General features: G+C 37.3%; 1 protein-coding gene across 9 annotated transcripts in view; it reads right to left on the minus strand.

Moving 5' to 3' along the window:
* The window catches only part of GRM8 (glutamate metabotropic receptor 8), a 718,262-nt gene that overhangs the window by 52,150 nt on the left and 651,136 nt on the right, over nucleotides 1–14,976 (minus strand). Inside the window, exons 10-11 of one of the 9 annotated variants that reach the window (XM_070616526.1) lie at nucleotides 7,868–7,928; nucleotides 5,489–5,523 (exon numbers count right to left, since the gene is read on the minus strand). The exons of 7 other annotated variants lie outside the window; for them this stretch is intronic. In XM_070616526.1, coding sequence (XP_070472627.1) covers nucleotides 7,887–7,928 — 42 coding nt within the window. In that variant the 3' untranslated portion in view covers nucleotides 5,489–5,523; nucleotides 7,868–7,886. Of the gene's footprint in view, nucleotides 1–5,488; nucleotides 5,754–7,867; nucleotides 7,929–14,976 lie in introns of those variants that run through there. One more of the 9 variants, XM_070616527.1, reaches the window with a different exon arrangement.

A 14,976-nucleotide genomic window follows, 5' to 3' on the forward strand; every position in this document is an offset into this window, starting at 1 on the left:
AAAACTCTTCTCTAAGCTCCCGAGGTACCAGCAGCAGCTGGACAGGGCTCCTTCCTCAAAGACTGAGTCCAGCTCTGAGGGAGCCCTCCTCTGAGTCCTGAGGGGCCAGCTCTGCCACATAGCAAACACTTCCAGCACCCTCAAAGCTGAAGTGTGAATCATAAATCCACAGGACCCCTCTTCCCAGCTTCTAGGTCCTGATATCCCCAGTTTTTTCCCTTTATTTCTCCAGACATAGGGAGGAGTAGCTGTTTCCTGAACTTAGTACTGTATTACTTTAGTGCTCCCTTTAACTTTTCTAAAAAATTATTTTATTGAGATTATATTGGCTTACAACATTGTATAAATTTCAGGTGTACGTTTTTTTTTTGGTGAGGAAGATTGGCCTTGAGCTAACATCTGTTCCAATCTTCCTCTTTTTGCTTGAGGAAGATTGTCCCTGAGTTAACATCTATGCCAATCTTCCTCTATTTTGTATGTGGGATGCTGCCACAGCATGGCTTGATAAGTGGTGTGTATGTCCACACCTGGGATCCGAACCCATGAACCCTGGGCCACCAAAGGGGAGCATGTGAACTTAACCACTATGCCACTGGGCTGGCCCTGATTTTTATTACTTTTTTATTGATGTATAAGATAGATACTGAAACATGCATAGAAAGCATTAGTCTTAGATTTACAGCTCAATTAATTTTATATATGTATACACCCAGATCTAGATATAGCTAATTTCTAGCAGAACCTTCATATTTCATAAGAACTCTCAACAGCATTTGATTCTTTACAAGGGGAGAAGAAAGGAGAACAAACTCATGTTAATGTCCAAGATAGGGCATAAAATATTTAGTGGTGCCAATGCAAGGCTAATAGTTTGACCATTTTAAATAAGAATTACAGTTGATATGACTTCTCTTTTCTCCCTGCTATAAGTTAAACAACTTTGTTGATATCTTATAGTCATAGTGTTTAGGTAGACTAAAATGTGTTAGCAAGGGATATTATGAAATATCATCTGTTCTTTTATTCAGGAAAAACTTTAAAACTTCTTTGTGTCAAGCATCAGGTTAAATATTAAAAATATCAAGATGAATCTAACATGGTCCTTGTACTGAGTATAGCTTCAGTCTAATGGCACGTATATACAGCCAAAAAGTGGTACAGATTAGGTTTGATAAGGATAAGAAGAGGGAAAGAAAGGAGATTGTGGGGCCACAAGTTTGGTGTTTTCCAAGCAAAAAGAATAGAGAACATGGCTTTCAGAGAAAGCGTGTTCAGGAGCAGCAAAACATTTAGAATGTCTGGAATACAAGGTGAGATGTGGGGCAAGGACAGATTACCAGGAAGTCTGGACCTCAGGATTTTTGACCAGAAGTCTTTGCTTTCCTTTATTTTTTTCTCTCTTCTTTTGTTTTATTTTTAGAAAAGTAACACTGGATGCAGACTGAAGGATAGACTTTAGAGGATGGAAGGAGTTAGTAGGTAGGAGATTTTTGTTAGTTTAGGTGAGAGATAAGGAAGGCTTGAACCATTGGAGGTAGTAGTAAAGAAGAAACAAGGTCAGACTTAAGAGGTTTCTGGAGAATTTTGAACTCATAAATTTCAGTGATAGAATCTATGTGAGGAATGAAGGAGACAGAGGATCAAGGGTCCCTGAGGTCAGGGAGTAGGTCATTAGCAACAATTAGAACCTGAGGGAAAACCAATGATTTCCATTTTTGATTTGTTCTCTTTGAAATACCTTCCAGATGTACGAGTTGATATGTTCATTGGCAACTGCAGATGCAGGTCTGGGACTTAGAGGAAAGGTTAGAAATAAAAATAATATGTTTGGGAAATGATATCAGGAAGGGGGATAAAGTAGTTCACCCAAAGAAAGAATACTGAGTTAGAAAGGTAGAGAACGAAGAGTAAGGACACAAAAATTCAAGACAAAGGAAAAGAGAAAAGAGCCAGTAGAAGTCACAGAGAAGGAACATTCACAGAGGTTAGAAAAGAACCATGCGATGCTTTATATTACACATATTTTATGCTATCCAGGGGCAGTATAACTGATGATTAAGAATGTGAATCTTGGAGACACAACTGGGCTTTGACTCCATTCTTTACCACCTAAGATAGTGTGACCCGGGACCACTGTCACTCAGACTCCTCACTATAAAATGGTATAATAGTGACTGCTTTCTAGGGAGATTGTGAGGAATCAGTAACTTAATGCCTGAAAAATGCTCAGAACAGTGTTTGGCACATAGTAATAAGTGCATTAGCAATTATTATATACCCGAGACTCAGTTTTTGCTAGTCATCTCAGGCGGTCTTCCTTATACAGCTTTTGATGCATTATAATATAAATTGTGAGGTACTATATCAACCCAAAGGGGACTAGACTTAAGTTTAATTGTATTATGTCAAAGTGCCATTGTGTAAATATTGGCTTATTTTGTAAACTAAGTTATTTGTCATCTCTTATGCTTTTCTTTTTTGTTTATTAAATCATATTTATTTTTTTGACCTTTTAAAAAGAAATCAGGGGCCAGCCCTGTGGCCAAATGGTTAAGGTCGCGTGCTCTGCTTCGGCGGCCCAGGGTTTCGTGGGTTCAGATCCTGGGCGTGGACATGTCACTGCTCATCAGGCCATGCTGAGGTGGCATCCCACATAGCACAACCAGAGGCACTCACAACTAGAATCTACAACTATGTACTTGGGGGTTTTTGGGAGAAGAATTAAAAAAAAAAGAAAAAGAAATCATTTTTAGTACTGTACTTTATTATAATTCCTTTCCGAATGCTTTCTATTCTGTTTACATCCAACTAGTAATAATATACTTATTTGAATAATGGGAAGATTCTGTACTCACATTACATACTTTATGAAAGGATCTCCAAAAGTTCTGCATGAATTATTTATTTTTAACTGCAAGATGGTTAGGAAAGTAAATGTGTAGTATTTCAATTTTACAGATTCAAGAAAAATGAGTACAGAGCTGGAAAATGATGTTTCAAAACTCATAGAACAGTTGAAGGAGCATGGCTTCATTATGGAGGTACATTGAAACATTGGCTATCCAGAAACCAACCTTCCAGAGCCACAGAATTTCCAGACAAACAAACAGTTGGTAGGGGAAACAAAAGTATTCATTACATATCAGACTACCCATGATAGCTGAGAACTGAGACCCCAAATGTAACAGTTGGTGCAATGAGATTAGTTAACCATGTGAAGCCTATGAAATATGGAGAAAGTGTCAGTCAGTGGAAAAAAAAAAAGGAACAGCAAGTAAAAGGAAAAGGGATGGCTGACAGATCAGCAGCAGCAGCAGCGATAATATTAGAAACAACAGTAAGTGAAGGACAGATTAAATAAAAGAGCAACCACTTGTCATCATGGGGCTTGGGTGACTCTGGATCTGGTTAGATCAGATTGGACAAGTTTAGAGACCCAGTAAACTCGTCAGGAGATCCAAATACCAAGCCAGAAAGCAGGTGAGGCAGGCTGGAAGTTGCTGTCAGAGAGTATGACAACCAATGAAGGCTGCTCCAAGAAGGAAGAATGCAGGGGTCCAGGAAGAGCTGATAGCAGGCCTGGACAGGCCACTTGTTGGCAATCAGGACTGTAATCAGCCAGGAAGACTTCAGTGCAGTGGTAGGGTGCCTGGGACAGAGTGATCAATGCCTGGCAAATGGCAGATACTCATAAAGCGTTTTCAGGATTTGATGACCAGAAATGGTTTACTTTTTAGAGCAAGTCCAGCAGCATGACTGGATTGATTAGAGTTACCATATGACCTGTCAGGATTAGCTGTAAACTCTTTGTGAAGAACTTGCCATTATAAGAGCAAGTGACTAGGAATGTTCATTCCAAGAATGAAAAAGAAAACAGTTTTCCAATTTGGCAATCACCAGGGAACAGGAGAAAATGGAAAACAGCTAACTGCCCTTGAATGCCATAGCAGTGAAAGGCACGATCTACTTCTATCGTGACAAGCCAAGTGACAACACAGTATGGTAGCCTGTTTGTCAGGTATGCAAGAGCTGTTCAATCAAACTAAATGTAGTTTAGAAGCCTTCCTACAGGACCACTTTACAGGAGAGGAGACTAAAAAGTTTCCAGAGTTATATACCTAAAGTGTCAGAGACAGACCCCACTATAGATATTCTTTTTTTAATACACAAAACTATACTACAGCATATACCAAAAAAGTTGCAATTTTAAAGGGAAAAAATGAATGTTAGTACTTGACTTAAAAAAGAATGCTTGTAAAATGTTGACAGAAAAAGAAAACAGTTCATGTACTGAGACTATTTTAGGAAACCTCTTTGCAGATCCTTACTGTTCTAAAATTATTTTATATATATTATATATATATATACACACACACACACAACTATATATATATAGTAATAGTTCAAAATAGAGGTTCAGATTCTCATTCCTTATGAGTTATTCTTTAAATAATTTGAGAATGCTCTTATCTCCAATTTAATGCTTATTTAGTACATTTAAAAAATTGGAAACATAAAAATGCTACTGACTGAATGTATACTTTATGATAGGTAGTTTGGAGTGTCTAATATGGACACAGAGTTAGAAGAGTAGATATAACTGTCAAACATGATGCAGAGGACATAGGTTGAAGGGACCTATCTGTTCCTCTGGGAACAGCTCCCTGCTCTACATTCCAGGTGGTTCCAGTGGTGCTGTGAAGCAATGACCCCTCCTGCCCATCCAACACAGGGATGGTCTTGGGTCACAAGTTTTTCATTAGGACTTCATTTTTCTGGCAAGTGGGATTGCTTAAAAGTTAGGGGGTGAGACTCAAGCAGGACCAGAGTGATTCCCAGGACCTGATAAATTATTCTCAGGGAAAGAATTTGTCTTTCTGCTGGAGGTGCTAAGCTGAGAGGATGTGATCTGGGATCATTACCCTTCATCATTTACTGTCATGAAGGGGAAGTATATCTGCAGCTGAGTGATTGAGGCCTTCATGAAAAAGAAAGCAGGACTAGAGCAAAGAGAGGGATGAGCTCGAGGAAGGGGGCTCTGAGCATATGAACGTAGGATGAACATGAGTTGTGACTCTGACCAACTGCCAGATGTGAGATGGCTCATATCACTCATTAGTCTAATGTTTCTTTAGTAAACAGAAGTCTCAGAAAGCAAAAGATGTCGACCAAATTATTTACATTTTGGAAACATCAAATATTGATATGCGGACAGGGCTAGAAAGCTAGGAATATCTGGCAAGGAAACAATTACCAAAACACGATAGATATTTTTCTTTTTCCCTAGACTTATTTTTAGCAACCAAATATGGTGGTACTTTATCAACAAATATTCCAGTCCTGGGATATTTACAAACTAGAGTTTAAAATCTTTCAGCTTGATGTATACTTCAGAGATAGGAAGTATATATTAAATTGAAAATAAAAACTATACATTAAGGAATTGTTATAAAATTAACCACCACGGCAAGAGACAGTTATTACTCACCAAACAGCGTAGCACTCTCCCACCTTCTCCAGGCTCTGTGCAGATATGGGAGAATATGCATAGGTCAGAATGATGACATGTGAATGGAAGTGGCGTGGATCATTTCTGGGCTGAAGCATTTAAGAACCAGTGGTTGACCCTCCTGCTCTCTATTCCTCTGCTACAGTGATTGTGGAGGCCATACAATGAGATAGCAGAGCCACCAGATGGAAGCATTTTTCATTGCTGAGTGACCACATGGAGGACAGTGGCTCTGGAGGGTCACCTAAGTCACAGCAGATTTTACATGAATGAAAAATAAACTGCTCTGATGAGCCACTGAGATTTGTGTGGATATTTTGTTACCATAACATGACTTTGCCTATCTTCACTAATATTTCCCCTTTTATTTCCCATTTCATTTGCTCATGGGATTTAGTTCAACAATGTCTGACCAAGGCATTTCCAAAAAAAAGATGCAAAAACTTTTTACATAAGTACCACTTTGGAAATGTAGATTTGATATCCGGAAATTTTATTTTCAAAGAATCCTATAGATACTTATAGTTGTCAAATGTTTCATAATTAATTACTGATCAAGCTATGCACAGCATATTATATTTTAACAAGATAAAGTCTTATTAAATTTAAAATGAAACATTCTAACATTCACTATAAGTTTTCTATTTTCACATTAATTAAGCTTTTCTTGTAGCTTTAGTCAAAATATTTTCTCCCTTGGGAACATGGACTTTTTTCCCATTTTGCTTTTCTATTCATTATATTTATAATGACAATATGTATGTACAGCATCAGCATACTGATGATTTTGAGCTAATGACTGTTTTAATTTTTCATGTCTCAATATATGCATAAAATGCTATGTTTTTCATCAATCATTTCACCAATTATTATCCAATTATCTGCTAAAATCACACATGTACATAAAAATAAACTAATCTATGGCATCAATTGATTGTCCTCAGTTCATTTTTTCCAATAAAATGTTCACCAGTGTTTACAAAGAAGACGTGATTTTGTGCCTGAGATTTTACAAAAGTGTCCTGGAAAAGACCTCCTTGCCCACCAGTTTCCAAATAACTCAGTTTTTTTTACTAACTATAGAGCAAAATATGAAATTCATAAGGTAGCAAGTAATGATAACTGGTAGCAGAGCCAAATTATAGAGGTCTTTCATATGAAGGAGGAAAAATGAAGGTCTTCCAATAGTGCAGCTGAAACAATTTTTCAGTTTCAAGTTTCCAAAGTAGAATAATGAATAGGAGAAGCAACCCTTGTCACCAGTTAGGTTTTAGATTGACGGATGTAAGCAAACCCTTCCTAGGACTAAAATTGATTTGCTATATAAGCAGACTTATAGACATATAAAAACCACAATCATTCTGCTTTCCTTCTCTCATCACCTGAATTTCCTCTAGTGTCTTAATTGTGTAGGCTTATTAATTAATCTAACCGCTAATTAACACAAACATTGACTAGAGTGGCCTCAATTCAATACCTTTGGTATTTTCTTGAACAGACAATCAGACTGCAGTTCTTTCCATGAGATTCCTTATAGAATTTATCTATTGACAGGTTTTTCCCACACACTCCCAATCTAAAGATGGTTCCTATTCAATGAAGGCAGCCCAGACTCGTAGTATCTTGGGAACCCCTCAGAGCCCGGGACAAGACCAGCGTCCCCAAAATAAATGGAGGAAGAAAGGGGCACTTGTTCAGCTCTGTAAACTGTGTTTATCAGTAGTTGAAGGTAAATAGAGTCAAATAAGAAAAAATTAAGTAAACAGAGCTTCAGTCTCATTCTCTTCTTTCTGTGTGTTCCCTGCCCCACTTTATGATGCTTCTTTCAAACGTGCCCTTTGCAAAACTCTTGTCTTGGCAGTATGGATTTCAGATCTTCTGTCAAGTCTAACTGGAAATTTCAGAAGCGATTTTTCTTTCCCAGTAAGCCCCTTTCCACCTCTAAAACCCATACTCATCATTCAAAGCCGCATTAATTCATTTATTCAAGAAACTTTTCTTGAATGTCTTTCTGTGTGGCGTCTGCTAGGCAACAAGGATGCAAAAATGAAAGGCAATTCCTTCAAAGAAATAACAATCTAGTGGTGAAAACAGATGCAGACTGATATGTTAAATATAATGCAGTCAATTATACCAGCATGACATACAAAAGATATCACGGAAACACAAGGAAAGGAAGCTAATCCAGTCTGAAGGGGTGCTCAATGAAGTCTTCCAAAACACCCACAGACAAATAAGCGCTTCCTCCTTTTCTACTTTCCCCACATAGTTTTCCTGTGGTCGTACGCATTATGATTAAGAAATTGATTCTGAAGCCAGACAGCATGACTTCAAATCCCAGCTCTGCCACTTGCTTACCTTTGTGACTTCAGGCAAGTCACCTCCCCTCTCTACACATCAATTTCTTCATCCATCTCATCTATAAAATGGAATAATAGTACATTTCTTATGACATTGGCATGAGGATTAATTGGGTTAATACATTTAGAATATCCTGTTAGATCAGTGCCTGGCAACTAGTACTCAATAAATATTAGTGATAAATATATTATTTTTCCTCTTCTGTAATCAGAGATTGTTACTAGTACAACTGTAACTTTTAATAAATTGTAATTTCCTTTGGGGAAAATCTGTATGTTGCCAAAATGCAAACAACAGGGACTCTTAATTGGTATTTTCTCTATCTAGACTCCTGGATTCATCTCTTTTCTGAAATCTGATTTGCTTGTATTGGACCTCCACTCCTGCACAATTGAAGTACCAACTTCCCTTTGACCAGGGTCCAGAATGATGGCTGGGCCTGAATGAAGCATCTGTTCCTATTAACAGTTCCTTCTGCTGAGAGCATGTCCCCTCTTTGTGAGAAATATTGCCTTACATAAACCCCTCTTCTTCGACCCTACTTTCCCATGACCCACCATCAAGTTTTCCATGGCTTCAATTTGTTCAACAATAACCCCACTTCTATCAATCAAGACATCTTTTCTGTGCTCTGAGTTCTCCCTCTCCCCATGCCCTCTCCTCAATATGAAACCCCCTTTGTTGCCATTGTTTTACTCATAGTGATACTAAAATGTATCTGTACTGGCTGGACAGGGATAAATCAGCAACATGTGAGCATGTTTAATAAACCCTCAGGTTAGAGCATTTTTTAGTTATGACTGACAAAGAAAATTACATTTCCAACTTCAGCTTTTGGCCTAAATTTCATGTTTCATTATACTTTGTATATTATACATCTTTTGGTATTATACGTGAATGAGATTTGTTTTATTGCCATCAACTAGGAGTTGAGAGGTAAATTGGTTAAGTCAAATGGGTTGCCTCTCAAATAAATGGTGTAGCATGTGTTTTGAATAATGGATGACATGTATAAGGGAAAGTTTAAAGAAATTTCACAACCCTAGAATGACACGAGCTATATGAAACTTTTTGTCTCATTGAATAAATCAGGACCATTAGTAAATAAATATCAGACAACAACTGTGTTTGCAAGTACCAATATCATAAGGAATGGAGGCCATCAATGGAACTGTCTCTATACAGATCTGATCAAGTTGACCTATAAATGATCATCTTCCCACAACACAAACCTGGATGTGGGGGCTTAACAAATCCGGTAATTGCTACTGATTCCTAACTATTCCAGGGTGGGGTGGGATGGGAGGGGACAAATGATGATTCCAGAATAAATTTGGGAAGCACATTGGAACGCTGAAGACAGGGGAATGAAAGTGAATATTTGAGGATAAAAGTTATTTTTAATGATTTTTTTCTTCCAATTTATGGTTAAAATATTGGAATAGATATGTGACTCATGGGTGAGAAAGGCTGGTTGCATAGGTAATGTGATATTATTGGATTTTGATTTCTGGGATATTGCCTATGGTATCAGAAAGACAGACCCTTGAGAAGACAAAGTAGATCATTTCATGAGATTCAGAAAGTATGTATTTATCTGGAGAATAGCTGATATGATCATAAATAATTTAAATTGAACATAGAGGGGTGGGGGAATGAAAGCCTACATTAAACTGTGAAATAAATTAGAAATTGAACAGATTATAAAGATAGATGCAGTGTAGAAACCGCAATACAACCAAGTAATAATAAAAATAAGTATTATTGCCATTCATTGAGTGCTTACTATTTCTCAGGTACTTGAAAGATATCTAATTCAATGTTCCAATGTCCCTTTAAGATAGATAATTATTGCTTCCGATACACAGATTGTTTTAAATGAGACAATTGATTTAAATCACTTGCTAAACATCTCGTAGCTAGCAAATGGCAGAGACAGTATTTGAAATCAGGATTATCTATCTCCATAGTTCATACTATAAACTATCATGCTGTACTGCCTCACCATGGTACCTAGACATTTAAAGGGAAAATATTTAAGAAAAGGACAGAAAATGCCTTAAATGACCTCAGACACATCTATACACAGGATAAAGGTAATAAATATAATAAAATTGTCATAATACAGGTGAGAATTTGAAATTCATAAGTGTAAATAAAACTTGGAAAAATGGGACAATTATTCCCATTCTTGTCACTTTGACAATATTGGAACAGAAAGCTTTGACACACACACACACACAACATTGGTTATAAGAAGGAAAGGGGATGGGGCTGGCCCCGTGGCCGAGTGGTTAAGTTCGCGCGCTCCGCTGCAGGCGGCCCAGTGTTTCGCTGGTTCGAATCCTGGGTGCAGACATGGCACTGCTCATCAAGCCACGCTGAGGCAGCGTCCCACATACCACGGCTGGAAGAACCCACAATGAGAAATATACAACTATGTACTGGGGGGCTATGGGGAGAAAAAGGAAAAAATAAAATCTTTAAAAAAAAAGAAGGAAAGGGGAGATCATCAGTAAATCCAGATTATATTCAGCTGTTCAATACTGACGTTCCACTGGCCAGGACCTAGATAGGATATTCCTGACACAATCACAAAGTTGCCACAGCAGTACATATTTATCATTGCTGCACGAATCATTTGGTAGAAAGTGGCAGCTCTTCTAAGTTCTCTCCTCAGATATACAGCAGCATTCTAAAAGCTGTACAGGACTACGCAAATGACACTGGACACTATCCATGGGTCAGGAGCAATACACTTAAAAAAGACAGGTTTTAGTTGAAAATAAGCTCAATATGATTCAACAGTTGATACAGCTTCCAAATGAAAGGTGAATGATCTTAGTATTCATTAAGAAATCCATTGAATCCAGTTCCCTGATAGAAGTGACCCGTGCTATTCCAACCTCTCGTGGTGTACTCTGCGTGATCCTTGTCAAAAAATTTCAAAAGGGATTTATTGAACATTTGAAATGGAGAAACCAGAATATTTGAAGGACTTTTGAAGGAAATGAGCATGTTTAAAGTGAAAACAAAATTCAGATAATTATATAAAGGATTAATTGATTGCCAAGTAGAAGATGAAGGGTTAGCCTTGATGTTTTTACGGTCCCATCAATAGAAGTTAAATAGAGAGAAATTTTAACTCAACCTAAGGAAAACTTGGAGTCATTGCTGACAACTATATTACAAGTTAGCTTGGAAGATACAGAGCTTTTAGTTGCTGGAGGTGGTCAGGCATCATATGGTTGGTTAGCATCAATTCTTGATGGGCATTTGGATTTAGTGAACTTTAAAATATCTCTCAATGCTGACACTGTGATTTGTACATACTCTGTCACAGTCTCCCTTGTCACATTGACACATATTTGTGAAATATTTTGACCACAGTTTGAAACCAGTCTGTCGACATACTAGCTTGAAGGTTTGCATTAGAATCTAAAGGGAAATTTAATCTGTGTCTTAAGCTATGTAACCTATGTGAGGTTACATAGCCAGGGTCAAAGAGTGTTGGTGAAGGAAACAGGTAGAAAGCCACATGGAGATATTCTTAAAATTTATATGCATCATTATTTTGAGAAAATTGCCCTTTCTTCTTATGGAGATACCCATAAGCAGTCCTCCTTGCTTAGGGTGTGGGGAGAAGGGAAATCAGTACTACCTGTAGCAGCTATCCCATGGTCTCCAAGTATGTGAAAGACTCAGATGTCACTAAGGTCAAGTTCAGTGGAAAGCTTAGTATTTCAGAGCTGGGCTGTCCTTTCAAGTCTGCTACAATATGCTCACCCACTACTTCCTGGTTTATACCTATGTTAAATTCCAACAGTTAGCAATAGATATGATGAACTTTGACATGAGTAAGGGAAAGCTGATTTGAATTGTGCGGTCTTAGCAAGACGTTGCCTTGAGAATTTTACAATGGAAATATCCTGGACAAATCCATAGACAATCAGGCAATTTTATAATATCTCTTGTGTTTCTTGAATTATCCTTGCCTCCAAGATGGATTGTGATGAGAATGCCTCTATGTGTTATGCCTTTTATTTTGCTGAGGGAAAGTTCTCATAAGGCCACCACAAAGACCATCAAGAAGATGAAGAATATGTGCCTTAATGAACAATGATGTTAACTGTGTGTTAATAGGATCAAGTTTTAGGAAGAGGAAGAAAATTAAATGTGGGGCAAAGGCCAAGGAATGTACCAATGTGAATTTAGAAAACCATTGGGAAAAAATGATGATTAATACTGTAAACAATTCTTCAGTCAATTTGGTAAAACTCTAAGTGTTAAATACTGAGAGATCCCAATGAGAAATTTCTCAGCTTTGGCTGTGGTTATAAAAAACATAAGAATGCCAAAAGGCCAAGGAAGAAATAAGTGGAAAAGAATTCAATGCCAAAAATCATATTTGGGGCTGGGTCACAAATGGCCAGATTTCATTGTTTCTTATGGCTGAGTAGTATTCCATTGTGTACATATATCACATCTTTTTTATCCATTGATGGGCATCTAGGTTGCTTCCAAGTCTGGGCTATTGTGAATAATGCTGCAATGAACATAAAACTGCATGTATAGTTATGCATTCGTGTTTTCATGTTCTTTGGATAAATATCCAGCAGGGAATAGCTGGATCATATGGTAGTTCTATTCTTAATTTTTTGAGGAATCTCCATATTGTTTTCCATACTGGCTGTACCAGTTTGCACTCCCACCAGCAGTGTATGAGAGTTCCCTTCTCTCCACATCCTCTCCAACTTGTTGTTTCCCGTCTTGTTTATTATAGCCATTCTGACAGGACTGAGGTGATATCTCATCGGAGTTTTGATTTGCAGTTTCCTGATAGTTAATGATGTTGGATATCTTGTCATGTGCCTGTTGGCCATCCGTATATCTTTGGAGAAACGTCTGTTCAGATCTTTTGTCATTTTTTAATTGAGTTGTTGGTTTTCTTGTTATTGACATGTATGAGTTCTTTATATATTTTGGATATTAACCCATTATCAGATATATGGTTTGCAAATATCTTCTTCCAGTTGTTAGGTTGTCTTTTTGTTTTGTTGATGGTTTCCTTTGCTGTGCAGAAGTCTTTTAGTTTGATGTAGTCCCATCTGTTCATTTTTTCTATTGTTTCCTTTGCCCGGTCAGACATAGTACTTGAAAATATGCTCCTAAGACTGGTATCAAAGAGCATACTGCCTATGGTTTCTTCTAGAAGTCTGATGGTTTCAGGTCTTATGTTCAAGTCTTTAATCCATTTTGAGTTAATTTTTGTGTCTGGTGTAAGATAATGGTCTACTTTCATTCTTTGGCATGTGGCCATCCAGTTTTCCCAAAACCATTTATTGAAGAGACTTTCCTTTCTCCATTGTATGTTCTTGGCTCCTTTGTCAAAGATTAGCTGTCCATAGACGTGTAGGTTTATTTCTGGGCTCTCAATTCTCTTCATTGATCTATGTGTCTGTTTTTGTGCCAGTGCCATGCTGTTTTGGTTACTATAGCTTTGTAGTATATTTTGAAATTATGGAGTGTGAACCTCTAGTTTTGTTCTTTTTTCTATGGATTCCTATGGCTATTTGGGGTCTTTTGTTATTCCATATAAGTTTTAAGATGACTTGTTCTATTTTTGTCAAAAATGTTGTTGGAACTTTGACAGAGATTGCATTGAATCTGTAGATTGCCTTAGGAAGTATGGACATTTTAACTATGTTAATTCTTCCAATCCAAGAGAACAGAATATCTTTCCATTTCTTTGTGTCTTCAATTTCTTTCAACAATGCTTTATAGTTTTCAGTGTACAGATCTTTCACCTTTTTGGTTAAGTTTATTCTTGGTATTTTATTCTTTTTGTTGCAATTGTAAATGGGATTGTATTCTTAATTTCTCTTTCTGCTACTTTGTTGTTAGTGTATGGAAATGCAACTGAATTTTGTATGTTGATTTTGTATCCTGCAACTTTACCGTATTCATTTACTATTTCTAAACTATTTTGGTTGATTCTTTAGAGTTTTCTATATATAAAATCACGTAATCTGCAAATAGTGACAGTTTCATTTCTTCCTTTCCAATTTGGATCACTTTTATTTCTTTTTGTTGCCTGATTGTTCTAAGACTTCCAATACTATGTTAAACAAGAGTAGTGAGAGTGGGCATCCTTGTGTAGTTTCTGTCCTTAGAGGGACAGTTTTCAATTTTCTCCATTGAGAATGATATTAGCTGTGGGTTTGTCATATACGGCCTTTATTATGTTGAAGTACTTTCCTTCTATACTCATCTTATTCAGAGTTTTTATCATAAGTGGCTGCCGTATTTTGTCAAATGCTTTTTTGGCATCTACTGAGATGATCATGTGATTTTTATTCTTCATTTTGTTAATGTGGTATATCACATTGATTGATTTGCAGATGTTGAACCATCCCTGCATCCCTGGAATAAATTCCACTTGATCTACATGTGTGATCATTTTAATGTATTGTTGTATTCGATTTGTTAGCATTTTGTTGAGGATTTTTGCATCGAAGTTCATCAGTGATACTGGCCTGTAATTCTCTTCTTTTTTGTTGTCCTTCTCTGGTTTTGGTATCAGGATAATGTTGGCTTCGTAGAATGAGTTAGGAAGCTTCCTCTCCTCTTCAATTTTTTGGAAGACTTTGAGAGGATAGGTATTAAGTCTTCTTTGAATGTTTGGAAGAATTCACCTGGGAAGCCATCTGGTCCTGGACTTTTATTTTTGGGGAGGTTTTTGATTATTGCTTTGATCTCCTTACTGATGATTGGTCTATTCAAATTCTCTCTCTCTTTTTTTTAAGATTAGCACCTAAGCTAACAACTGTTGCCAATATTTTTTCTTTTTTTGTGATGTTTTAATCTCCCCAACACCCCCAGTACATAGTTGTATATATTAGTTGTGGTTCCTTCTAGTTGTGGCATGTGGGATGCCACCTCAGCATGGCCTGATGAGCGGTGCCATGTCCGTGCCCAGGATCTGAACTGGTGAAACCCTGGGCTGACAAAGTGGAGCGCACAAACTTAACCACTCGGCCACAGGGCCGGCCCCCTCTCTATTTCTTCTTGATTCAGTTTTGGAAGGTTGCGTGATTCTAAGAATT

The sequence above is a fragment of the Equus przewalskii genome, chromosome 4 (genome assembly GCF_037783145.1).
Source record: "Equus przewalskii isolate Varuska chromosome 4, EquPr2, whole genome shotgun sequence".
Classification (NCBI taxonomy): Eukaryota; Metazoa; Chordata; class Mammalia; order Perissodactyla; family Equidae; genus Equus; species Equus przewalskii.